The 13,490-nt window shown below is 36.3% G+C and overlaps 2 protein-coding genes across 2 annotated transcripts in view; both read left to right on the top strand.

Annotated features, from left to right (window-relative positions):
- Positions 1-10,825: 10,825 nt before the first annotated feature.
- On the top strand, positions 10,826-13,453 carry LOC132163019 (uncharacterized). Its single transcript, XM_059573219.1, has 2 exons — positions 10,826-12,481; positions 12,563-13,453. The coding sequence occupies exons 1-2, from the start codon at positions 10,826-10,828 to the stop codon at positions 13,451-13,453; spliced, it is 2,547 nt and encodes an 848-aa protein (XP_059429202.1).
- A 4-nt stretch (positions 13,454-13,457) lies between these two features.
- LOC132163018 (pentatricopeptide repeat-containing protein At1g77170, mitochondrial-like) overlaps positions 13,458-13,490 on the top strand; it is a 1,648-nt gene continuing 1,615 nt past the window's right edge. The window contains exon 1 of the mRNA XM_059573217.1: positions 13,458-13,468. Within this exon, the coding sequence (XP_059429200.1) occupies positions 13,458-13,468 (11 nt within the window). The remainder of the gene's footprint in view (positions 13,469-13,490) is intronic.

The following is a 13,490-nucleotide window of genomic DNA, read 5'->3' as shown; positions in this document are numbered from 1 at the left end:
ATTGTGTCCATTTTTGTGAAAACATTCTAAAGTTAATAACGATTTATTAGTGAGATGCAGAATTTGCACCCAATCTTTATCTAGGGTGTCAATACGGGCGGTTAAAAACTGCTCGCTAATCGCTAACCGCCTAACCGCTATAACCGCCTAGCGGTTATTGGGTTTACTAACCGTAACCGCTAACCGCCTTTTTATATAATATATTTTTATAATTATAATTATAAAAATATTTATACATATAACATAATCATTTGATCATTAAATTACAATTTTTTTAAAAAATAATTAAATCACAATTTGAGTATTAATATATTATCACTATAATTTATATGATTATATCACATGATCAATTGATCATTAAATCATTTGATTATATAATAACAAATTATACATATATAATATGACATAACTTATAAGTATACTAATTCATACTAATACAACAATTAAATATCTAAAGACTTATTTCCAATGTATATTATAAACTTATAAGTCTATAAACTTATAAGTTTATATATGTTATAAGTCTACATATGCATATGAAAAATATAAATGTATAATATCAATACTTAATCATATGATTCAATGACAATCCAAATATTTTATTCAAGACTTCAAGTGAATCATATTATTAATGTACAATGATATATAATTCATATAATATCAAATTAAGTAATTGATATTGAATTAAACAATGTTACTTATAAACACAATTTAAGTATTAATGTATTATCATTATAATTTTAGTAATTTATATATTATCACTATAATTGATATGATTATATCATATGATGACTTGGCTCATTAAATCATATGATTATATAATAATAAATAATACATATATAATATGACCAAATGAGAGGATTGATGAAGTTTTAATGTTTTATTTGTATCATTTAATATTTTATTTGAATTTATTTTATATGTTTTGTGTTGAACTTTTTTTATATTTTTTTTTTATATGTTGTGACAGTTGTCTGAATTCTGAACTTTTTTTTATATGTTGTGTTGAATTATTTTTTTTTTTAATATGTTGTTGTTGTTGTTGATTGTTTTTTTTTTTTTTTTTTTTTAAAGAAGTTCATGGGTCGAATGTTTTTTGATTTTTTCAGTATGGAACAACTTTTTTATATGATTAAATTTTGAGAAGGCGATTAAAATACAAAATACAAAAAAAAAAAAAAGGTAAAAAAAAGTCCGATAAAGTGAAAAGCACAGCGCAAAATGCAGCGAAATCTCGCCAATAAAGCGATTAGCGGTAGTAATAGCCATGTAAGTGGCTCAGCGACGCCGATCTTAACCCAACACTTCTCATTCCTCTTTCGTTACCCTTTGGGTTCATGGCTTTTACATATTTCCTTGTGTTCATTGGGATATAAAGGTATAAACTTAATTGGTAGCCCCGCAACCACTAACCGTCTAGGATAGGGCCATTTGCGGTTTTAGGGGTGTAGAAAAGCAGTTAATAACCATTAACATCTTACGCTAATATATAAGAGAAGTACTACACATTTCAAAAGTTAGTTTTCCAATGATGTGTCACTATCTAATGTAATTTATTATTTTGGATGTATCACTATTTCATGGGATGATGACACATTATTTGAGAATCAACTTTTGGAATAAAAATTTAGGATGTTTAGCATTTCTCTATATATAACAATATAAATATATATTTTATATTAAAAATATAACATTAAAACAACACCGTTTTGGTGTTAAGTGTCATTTTAAATAGGGATAAAGTTTCATTATATTCATTATTTTTGGGACCACTTTGACCAAAAACTATTTAAATAAGCCCAAAAAATAGGCACAATAAAGGCCCAATACACCGCAAAAAACTCAAAAACTCATATAAAAAATGCGCTAATCACCGGTTATAAAATAACTACTAAACGCCTAAGTAGAATGATTGCAGTTATTAAAATCCAATAACTGTTCACCCCTAACATTGGTGGTTAAATGCCAAAATAGGTGTATTTATAATGGAATATATAAAGGTTTAAACTTGCTTTTTTTTTTTTTTTTTCAAATGATGTATTATTGCTGATGTTGCCATTAAAATTTATAACATTTAACAAATACAACCTACGAAAGTCACGGGCTCGAGCGATATATTGACATTTGCATTTTCTTTAATAAATTCGATGAAAGCCACCATGATAAGGATTGGGATCGCAACAACGAACATCGCCTCCCTCAAATCTAATCGAAGACTCACGGCATGGCCTTATGATGTGACCACACTCTCTCCTCACATGATCTATCTTTATCTCACGTCATATTGTCGCCTCATTGAGTCATTGGTGGCAAAACTCTTTTATTCACATGTTTCTAGTACTTTTTCAACTAAATTTATTTTTACCTTCACGTTTTACCACACCAAAAAAAAAAAAAAAAAAACAAAAAAAAAACCTTACCAAAAGGGAAGGAAAAGGAATGGAATTCTAATATAATGTTTTAAGGTGCATCTATTTTTCAACAAATTAAAAACTCTTACCCTTTATCACAAATTCAATACGAAATTAAGTTGGTGTAATGATATCTTAAGATTAACAATGTCGTGTATATTTACGGTACACAATATCAAATTTTATTACTTGAAATTTTTGTACCATAAGAGCCAGGTTCATGAATTTTATTTATTTAGAACATTCTGAGCAGCTTCTTTATAATCCCTTTCATTCTTTATATAAAACAATAAAATAAAAGTAAAAAAAACCACAAAAATCCACTCACAGCAGATACCCTATCTATTCTCTAAACATTAAGAGTGCTACAATTTTACCAAATGTGTAGATAACTAAAAAGGCTTCATTTTATACCTTTCCTATACATTATTTTAATACAAATTATTTCTCTATCTTCTCTTGTCTCTTATCTCGTTGCCTTTCATTGATGACTGTATTACAATTTTATAAAAAAATTTAGGGTAAGTAGAAACTTTATCTCGTAAGGAAATAATATTTTAGTTGATATGTAAAAAAATAACAAAAGCTATTGTATAGTGCAATTGGATAAAAAAATAAAACAATTAATTTTATTTTTTAAATTTAAAAAAAATCCAAAAGCCGCCATTGAAAATGCTCTTAGGGCATGTTTGAAAATTAGGTTGAAAATATAACTTTTAAAGTTATTATTTTTTTTTTTCTTTTTAGAAAAAAATTTATTTTCAAACTTTTCTTAAAAGTGTATTTTGACATTTTGAAAATTAAAAAGTCAAAAAATACTTTTAAATTTTTTTGACAAACATGTCAAATCTTCAAGTCCCTAATCCCTATAACAATCCAAAAAAGGCACTATTAATTTACCACACTGTGATCACCATTTAGAATCAAATATTTGCTAAATTAAACTACCTTTCCTATATGAAAATGGACCTGAAAAAATCCGAATGCTAAAAAAATTTCAGTTTTCTGACATCTATGATCTCCATATGTTGTGCATGTAAAGAGAAATTAGAATCACTCCAAAAGAAAAACAACAAAGAATAAGCAGATCAAAGCAAGATCACAGAGAAACTAAATCAAACACAAAGATAAAAAAGAAATATAAAATCAAATAGAGCAGAAAACAGCATGTCAAAACATGGTAATAATTTCAAAGAACGAATTTTTAAGCAGCTTTAGCTGTACAAGCCAAAAAACAGCGGGCAAGATCATGCAGAACACCAGCCAGATCTCCATCAACCTCCTCACCTTCTTCGATCTCTCCAACCACCCTCTCCAGCTGAGTATTCATTTCTTGATTTGGATGCAGCTCCCTTCTGGCTTGTGATCTCTGGCGCCTTATAGTCTCCCTTCTGAGATCATGATCTGCTATCCTGCGCCACCAGGAAAATCAAGATGAGATGAAAATCATAGTATTCTCAGAGAGAAAGAGAGAGAGAGAGTTGTAAAAACAAATACTCTTTAGAGAGAGTGAGGTGATGGGCAATCCCAGAAACACAGACAGGAAGGCCATAGGAACCTTGGAGGTTCGACATGGACTGCATATTTTTCTCTTTTTCTTTTTCTGGGGAGTGCTGTGAATAGAAATGAGAGAGAAAAGAGTATTAAACTATAAATATCGGGGTTTTTTAATTATTTATTTTTATTTTTTAGTTTTATCGGAATTTTTAGTTTGGGACTTTTATGTTGGGAGATGCGTTCGTCTTGTCTCTCTCTCTCTTTGTGGTGCTGTGTCTCTCTCAAGACATTTAAAGCCAATTGGTGTGCAATCTGATATTGTAGGACGCATGCTTTAAATTGTCTACTTTTTGTTCTTTTTGTTTTTTTTTTCTTTGGCAAAATTAGCGACCATATATATATATATATATATATATATAAACTGCAATAGGACTGGTATAATTGAAATGACATATTAGTTTTTTTTTTTTTCAGTGATTGAAATTTTTTATGGTCGCTAATTTTGCCTATATATATATATAAAAGGTGAAAGACTATTTAGGTTTTGATTTTCTTGAAATTTTTACTATATTAATGTAATCCCTTCAAATTCCTACTATATTCATTTAACTTCTTGATTCATGTAATCACCCATTCATATTCTTTATTTTTTATTATGATTCTATGCCTATGAAATAGTGTTAAAGAGTATGAAATAGACGAGAGTCGATTTCGGGTTTATCCTATGGCCGCAAGTTAAAGACCGAACCAAATAAATTCTTGTCTTTATTTTCTTTTACTTATGCTATCTTTATTTTTCTCATTGATTATGTTTTCTTTCACACCAATCAACAACACATGTCTTACCTAGCCTCCCCACACAAATATCTAAAAATTCAATCAGAAGCGTACATATGGTAATTTCTCTTCCAAAAAATACTTCAATAGTGTGACTAATCCTATGAAGAACAATAAAGCTACATGCCAAATCTATGGAAAATCTGGTCATCAAGCCCTGGATTGCTTCCATAGAATAAAGCCCGTAGATCAAGGAAGACATCCACCCTCACACTTGGTTGCTAGAACAAATCCCCCTATTGCGGAACAAACCGATGCCCTAGTATGCTGACAATGGGGCAAACAATCATGTAACTGCTGCTCTAAAGAATTTGACACTGCAATAACCCTTTCAAAGTGATGAAAAGGTTGTCGTAGGCAATGGTACAGGTTTGCCAATTTCCCACACAGGCTTCTCCTTTATAACTCTAATTTCCCATTTAAGCTTAATCATACCCTTAATTGTCTTATTGTAGCAGCCAATTTGCTATCAATACAAGAGTTTTGTGTGGATAACAAATGCTGGTTTATACTAATTGACTCCTTTTTTTTTTTTTTTTTTTTTTTGTGAAGGACAACCTCATCGGGCAGACTCTTTTACAATGGCCTAGTAGAGATGGATTATATCCAATTTACTTGTCAAAGTCACTCAATAAAGCCATGAAAGTTGTTGCTTTCCTTGGAGTCAAGGCTACTTCTTTAAACTGGCATCGTCAGTTAGACCATCTAGCATCCCCTATTCTCAATAAACTAAAGCAGTCAACTCAACTCCCTATCACTAGGTTTCTTGCACACGATTCATTATGTGAACATTGTCAAATAAGCAAGTCCAAATGTCTCCATTTCTCTGAGTCTAATAATGTAACTACTGAGTTATTAGAAATAATACTTTCTGATTTATGGAGTTCTACTATTTCTTATGTTAGTGGATGTTGTTACTATGCCATTTTCATTGATAACTTTTCACGATTCTCTTGGATCTATCCACTGCAACATAAATAAGAAGCCTTTGCATGTTTTGTCAAATTCAAATGCCAAGTAGAAAATCTTCTTTCCAAAAAGATTAAGGCATTCTCAGTTCACCTCTAACTTGAAGCAATTCCTAAGCTCCAATGGAATCATTCACCGAATATCATGCCCTTACACAACTCAACAAAACGGTTTGGCTTAGAGAAAACATAGGCATATGGTTGAGATTGGGTTAGCTCTTTTGGCCATATCTAAACTTTCTCTCAAATATTGGGTTGATGTTTTTAACACTGTAGTATATCTCATAAATATAGAAAAATCCAGACTATTCTTTCTTTAAGGTCCTTAGATGTGCTTGTTATTCCATTCTTCGACCACAAACAATCACAAACTGATATATAGGTCCAAAAAGTGAATTTCCCTAGGATATTGCTCGAATTATAGAGGATACAAATGCTATAATCCTACCTCCAAGAAAACCATTATTAGCCACCAAGTCATTTTTTATGAAAACAATTTTTCAAGTCAAGATTGGATATCCTCCTTATCCGGGTCTACTGCAACTGAATCTATTCTCACCAAGGTAAGTCTTTCTCCCCATGCTACACCAAGCTCAGTTCATTTGTTCACTAATCTTGTAAATGTCACTATTCAGCCCAGCAATGTTCTTGTTGCATCATTGCCGTTAGAAAAAATTAATTATTCACAACGGAATAGAATAGTACCTTATTTGCACTGCAATCAAATATTGTTCCACGTGATTCTCCAATGAATTTCTTTTTTTTTTCCCAGTGGTGGAATACACTACCAAAAATTACTAGAGTAATATTCACAAAATTCATAGTCTAAGAGCACCAATGAAAAATATACTAAGAGAGAGTTGTTTTATATTTATTTTGTTTCCTTCGTCTCTTAACCCATTCAATAGGAGAGTATTTATAGCATCACCAATTTAGATGAAGAGAGCAGTTTTTGTTTTATAGAATAACTGACAACGCCAGTTTCCTACTTACAAGCCAGACATTGTATCGCCTGGCTTTGTATATGTAGGGGTGTGCCTATGTGGACACCCTTTTTATTTTCAACATCTCCCACTTGCACACAATGGGCACAATCAGGTCATACATCTCTCAGTGTGTTTTTCATTATTCATACTTGCAAATAGATTGTGCGACCACTGAGTACACTTGCATAAGAAGGGTGGGAGCACTATACCAAATATTTATCAAAAGACCAGCATAGCAACATCCCTATAAAAAAAATGTCTCGTTATGCACTAGACTTATTTGAACACATCTGATCAAACATCTCTAATTTCTTTAGAGTTAACTCAGAATAATGCTAGACCTACCAATAAATTACTGTGATGTATTCACAATTATGTCGTTATTACCATATAGCGCCTTAACCTGTCAATAATGAATACAATCAGGGATGTGTTATCGAGTAGTCTTTTCTTCGCACTTATGCCACTCAACTTTGGTCCAATCGCTTTCCCAGCTATGCCCCTTTAGACTGCATCAATCATAGTCATTGGCAACATACTAGAGTAGTAGACATAAAGGCCTCCAACTTATGACATAGTGAAAAGTCAACAAGGGCACAAAATATATATAGTCATGAAAAATGACTTGTGGGACTCACATGGTGAGGAAGTAGGGATCGATTCACTCACCTCCTCAGTTTGGATGAATCAAGCACATGTAGTATGAAATACATGTTACAATTAAGTTCTCTTTTCAAAACAAAAAGAGCGTATGTCTAAACTCAATAAACTGTACATATCTTAGTGTAGTTGCTACACAAGCGCCTAATCTAAGTCCTTCATTTGGTCACTATTTTAGGCGCCAAATTAAGGTCTCACATCTAGCTAATCATAGGTTACATGAATTGTGGGCTATCCATGCATGGTCTAAACAATACTATAGACTTCATCTTAGCTCCAACTAAGGCAACATTTGTTTGTTTCAACTACCTTTACTTGCTACACAAGTAACAAAGGACACAATGTCTCATCTCAGCTCACTACCTAAGCGCCAGAGGCGATTGCTCATGTAAGTGAGCCAATCTAAATATGTTGACATAACTTTCATACCATGGAACCAATCACATGGTAAGTGTGTGTATTAACCAATATGCCATATGATAATTCCAAAAAAAAAAAATAATGAATAACATCATATGCATTAATAAATAAATATCCCAAAATAGTACAACAATCATCAACTGAATAACAAAACAATTACATCCTACGCAGTCCTAAACTCCTAACATGAGTCTAAAAAGCATCTCTAGTCATAGGCTTCGTCAGGAGATTTGCAATCATTTGACTAGTAGAAATGTGTTTCAGGACCACCTTTTTTTCCGCAACATGTCTCTAATTTATATCTTATGTCAATGTGTTTGGTCTTCCCATGATATTTGGGGTCCTTAGCATAGGCAAGAGCTGTTGTACTATCACAATGAATCGTCATAGGATTTGGAGCACCCATGACAATCTCAAGATGCTGAAGGAATCTCCTCAACCAAACAGCTTCCTGAACCGATGTAGAACAAGCTACATATTTTGCCTTCATGGTCAATAACGCTATACATGGTTGTTTCTTGCTACTCCAAGTAATGACACCATTGTTAAGCAAGAAAACATATCCAGATGTCGATTTGCACTCATCTAGGCCATTACCCCAATCGGCGTCACTATATCCAACAAGACGCAAATTCGAATCCTGATAGCAAAGTACATAATCTGTGATTCCTTTGAGGTATCTTAATATCCTCTTGACTGCTTTCCAATGGGTCTGTCTGGGGTTAGACTGGAATCTACTAACCAAACCAACTGCATAGCATATGTCCAGCCGAGTATACATCATAGCATACATCATGCTACCTATGGCGCTAGCATAAAGAATGCGGGTCATCTTGAGTCTTAGGACACATCTCTAAGCACAAGTTCTCGCCTTTAGCAATAGGGTTGTCAATGGGTTTACAATCATGCATCTGAAAGCATTCAAGAACCTTCTTTATATAGGTTTCTTGCGATAAACCTAGAAGTTTCTTTGATCGATCCGTAATGATCTTAACTCCCATAATGTAGGCTGCCTCACCCATGTCCTTCATTTCAAAGTTGGAGGACAACCACCCTTTGGTGGCAACTATCATATCCTTATCATTTCCGACCAACAATATATCATCAACATACAATGACAAAATGATGAAACTCCCATTGGATCGTTTGACATAAACACAATGGTCTTCTTCAATCATCGAAAACTCATTCAAAAGAATAGCTCGATGGAATCTAAGATACCACTGTCTAGATGATTGCTTCAGGCCATAGATGGATCGTTTGAGCTTGCATACTTTGCGCTCTTGTCTATCGGCCACAAAACCAATTGGTTGATCCATATAGATCTCTTCATCTAGTTCTCCATTGAGAAAAGTTGTGTTAACATCCATTTGATACAGTTCTAAATTCATATAAGCAACTGTGGCCAAAATCAGATGAATTGAGGCAAACCTTATTACTGGTGAAAAGGTTTCTTTATAATCTATACCCTCTTGTTGGGTATAACCTTTTGCCATAAGGCGAGCCTTGTACATTTCTATTGAACAGTTCACCTTGCGTTTGACCTTAAGAACCCATTTGTTCCCAATAGTCTTTCGCCATGGCAGTAGGTTCACCAGATCCCAAACTTGGTTAGTCTTCATTGACTCAATCTCATCATTCATTGCTTTAATGCACTCATCTTTTGCAGAAGATGAGAGAGCCTCTTGAATTGTCCTAGGCTCATCATCATCATGCAAAGCAATCATGAAAGCTTCCCCTTCAATCTCGAAATGACGACGGGGAAGATTTGCACGTTTGCTTCCACACGGTTGAGGTTGTTGTGAATCCTCTACTTGTTGTATGTTCCCACTAGGTGGCAAGTCGCTCCCACAATCTCTAGGAGTTTGAGGAATTTCTTCTCATTCTCAACTAGCCCACTTAGAGCACCTTCCTCTTGATCCAAACTCTCATAAAGCTCTAAATTTCTATCAACCTCACCTCTGGTTGGAAACTCATCGTCGATGAAATCCACATCTCGTGATTCTATTTTAGTCACCCTTCTATAGGTTTGTTCTCCTATCAACACGTAGCCCTTGGAATGCTCTGAGTATCTTATAAAGATACATTTTTTTTTCCCCTCTAGGGCCTAATTTCTATATTTATGAGAAGTATCATGAACAAAATCCGCTAAGCCCCGTGGCCGCAAGTAACTCAAATTGGTTTTTTTGCCGGTCCATAACTTATAAGGAGTAGAAGGTACTGATTTGGAGGGTACTCGGTGAAGAATGTAGGCAGCAGTCAAAAGTGCATCCCTCCAATATGATATTGGTAAGTTTGCTTGCACCATCATTGACCTAACCATCTTTAGTAGGTTCAATTTCTCCTTTTCGCCACGCCATTTTGCTGTGGCGTACTTGGCATCGTAAGTTGCCTTTTTATTCCCGTTTCATCACAAAGCCTCTTAAATTGCTTTGCAAGATACTCGCGTCCATAATCAGTTCTTAGAGCTTAAATACTCTTGTCTAATTGATTCTCAACCATATTCATATGATGTAGGACATGTGTGTCCCCACCCCCAAGAATAAATAGTTTACTTTTAATCCTTTCCCTACTAGGAGTATATTTACTTTTCCTATTAGAATTATGTTTACTTTCCCTACTAGGATTATGTTTACTTTCCTACTATGATTAGATTTACTTTCTCTACTAGAAGTAGGTTTACTTTCTCTACAAGTATTTATCTTCTATAAATAGGCTTGCTTATTATGTAAAACGGAACTCATTGAATTATAATCAAATCAGAGAATTCTCTCTCAAATACTCTGCGGAGTTTTATTTTTTCTTAGCCTGCGGGCTTGTTTTATCTTTTGGGTAGAAGACGAAGACGCTTCTCCTTACAGAATCAAAGACGCTGCTCTTTGATTAGTTACCTTAGTCTTCCGCTACGTCAGTTGGTATCAGAGCAGGCTTTATCCTGATTTTGACCAATCAGCGCAACGGTGACGATTCCCTTAATGACGCTGCTCGTGACAGGGAGGCTCCTTGGAGAGCCGAATTCCAAGAGCTCCAGCAGATCCAGCAAACGATGCAACAGGAGATGCGCCAGATGCGGGAGATGATAGAGCGCATGCACATAGGTCCTAATCGTAATCACAGGGACAATGATGCCCATGATGACGATGGGATCCGAGTAAGGCCTATTCCTCATCAACCACTTGCACCCATAAACCGACCACCGGCCTATGACGATCCTAGTGACGATGAAGACTTCGCTGAAGGAGTATTCAGACAGGACATTGAGGTAGATCGAAGGGGAGAATTACGTAGAGGAGTCGGTCGTGGTGGCACAGGCTTCAGAGGTTATGAGCGCGGTAGAGCTGGCCATATGGGGAATGTCTATGATGGCGCTGGCTACCGGGATGCATATGGAGAGCAACTCAGACGTCAGGATCTTGGTAGGGAGGAATCCCACGAATACCGAATGAAGATTGATCTCCCATCATTCAACGGGAATCTTCAAATCGAAGATTTCCCATCATTCAACGGGCATCTTCAAATCGAAGATTTCTTAGATTGGGTGATGGAAGTAGAGAGGTTCTTTGATTATATGAGTATTCGCGAGGATCGCAAGGTGAAGTTAGTGGCATACAAGTTCAAGGGAGGAGCTTCTGCTTGGTGGGAAAAATTACAGATTTCCCGAGCCCGACAAGGGAAGGGACCTGTAACTTCATGGTTGAAGATGAAGCGGCTACTCAAACCACGTTTTTTACCACCGGACTTTGAGCAACGGCTATTCCAACAATACCAAGAGTGTCGACAAGGAGGTCGGACCATCCAGGCGTATGTTGATGATTTCTATCGCCTATCTGCTCGGAATGATCTCATGGAGACAGAGGATCAACAAGTTGCAAGGTTTATTGGTGGACTGCGTGTGGCAATACAAGATAAGGTTTCTATGCATCCTGTCTTTACTTCGAATGAGGCAGTTAGTTTGGCAACCCGAGCAGAGAAGCAACTGGAAAGACCTAAAGCAACAACCTGGGAGCGAAACCCGAGCGATTCGACGAGACCAACGCAGGGTCGGGGAAAACAACCTCTAGTCCCGACTGTCACACCAAGTCAACCAGTGACTTCCACGGGAAAAGGAGCCAGTAGCAGTTCAAGTACCTCGAGACAACCAGCCAACAATCCATACGCACGGCCCAATCTAGACAAATGTTTCAAATGCAACCAACCAGGACATAGGTCGCATCAATGTCCCCGGAGGCAGATGGTAAACTTGATTGAACCTGAGCCAGAGGGAGGGTCCGAGAATGGAGATATTGATACACCCGAGTATGAAGAAGAGGAGTTGGCTGACGCTGATGAGGGAATCCCACTTTTCCGATCCTTAGTAATTCAACGTTTACTCTTGACACCGAGGCAAGAGGATCAATCTCAAAGGCACAAGATTTTTCGTACTCGCTGCACAGTCAACCAAAGAGTATGTGATGTGATTATTGATAGTGGTAGCGGGGAGAACGTAGTGTCGAAGGAGATGGTTTCAAAGTTGGGTTTGAAAACTGAGAAGCACCCAACTTCTTATAAGATCGGATGGATCAAGCGGGGAACCAAGACACTAGTAACCGAGAGATGTCGTTTCACATTTTCGATCGGTAAGCATTACTCGGATTCTATTTTGTGTGATGTTGTCGAGATGGATGCATGCCACTTAATCCTGGGAAGACTGTGGCAGTTTGATGTGAATGCCCAGCAGCAAGGAAGAGCCAATGTCTACACTATCTTTTGGGATGGTCGGAAGATAACATTTCAACCTTTATAGGAAGTCGAAAATTCTACTTATTCTAAGGGAAAGCCGGTCCTCCTATCCACTGGATCAGAATTTATAGAAGAAGTTAAGGAGGCCCGAGACATCATAGCATTGGTGACCAAGGGAACCCCGGGCTCCGTCTCACAAGAAGTTCCTGAGATAATGCGACTGATGTTAGAAGAATTCCAAGACATCATGCCTGAAGAGATGCCCGAAGGACTGCTGCCCATGAGAGATATCCAGCACTATATTGACTTAGTGCCGGGAGCAAGTCTCCCGAACTTGCCACATTATCGAATGAGCCCAAAGGAGAATGCTATTTTGCAAGAGCAAGTAGAGGGGTTAATTCGGAAGGGACACTTGCGAGAGAGTATGAGTCCATGCGCAGTACCGGCCCTACTTGTACCGAAGAAAGATGGGAGTTGGCGAATGTGCGTGGATAGCTGGGCAATAAACAAGATCACGGTCAAGTATCGGTTTCCAATTCCCCGAATAGGTGACATGTTTGATATGCTATCTGGGGCTAAGATTTTTTCGAAGATTGACTTGAGGAGTGGAAATCACCAAATCCGTATACGACCGGGAGATGAGTGGAAAACTGCGTTCAAGACTAAAGAGGGGCTTTATGAGTGGATGGTGATGCCTTTCGGCCTTTCGAATGCACCAAGCACTTTCATGCGACTCATGAATCATGTACTGAAACCTTTTATCAAAAAATTTGTCGTTGTCTATTTTGATGATATTCTTATCTACAGCCGCAACCTGGTGGATCACATGGATCATGTGAGGAAAGTGTTGGAGGTTCTTCGTGAAAATAAGTTGTTTATCAACTTAAAGAAGTGTAGTTTCATGATGGATCAGTTACTCTTCCTCGGATTTGTAGTCGGTGCCGATGGAATCTGAGTGGATGAAGAGAAGGTGAGAGCAATCCGAGAATGGC

Source organism: Corylus avellana, chromosome ca10 (genome assembly GCF_901000735.1).
Source record: "Corylus avellana chromosome ca10, CavTom2PMs-1.0".
In the NCBI taxonomy this organism is placed as follows: domain Eukaryota; kingdom Viridiplantae; phylum Streptophyta; class Magnoliopsida; order Fagales; family Betulaceae; genus Corylus; species Corylus avellana.
The sequence above is the reverse complement of the archived record's forward strand: the minus strand, read 5'-3'. Positions and strand labels throughout refer to the sequence as shown.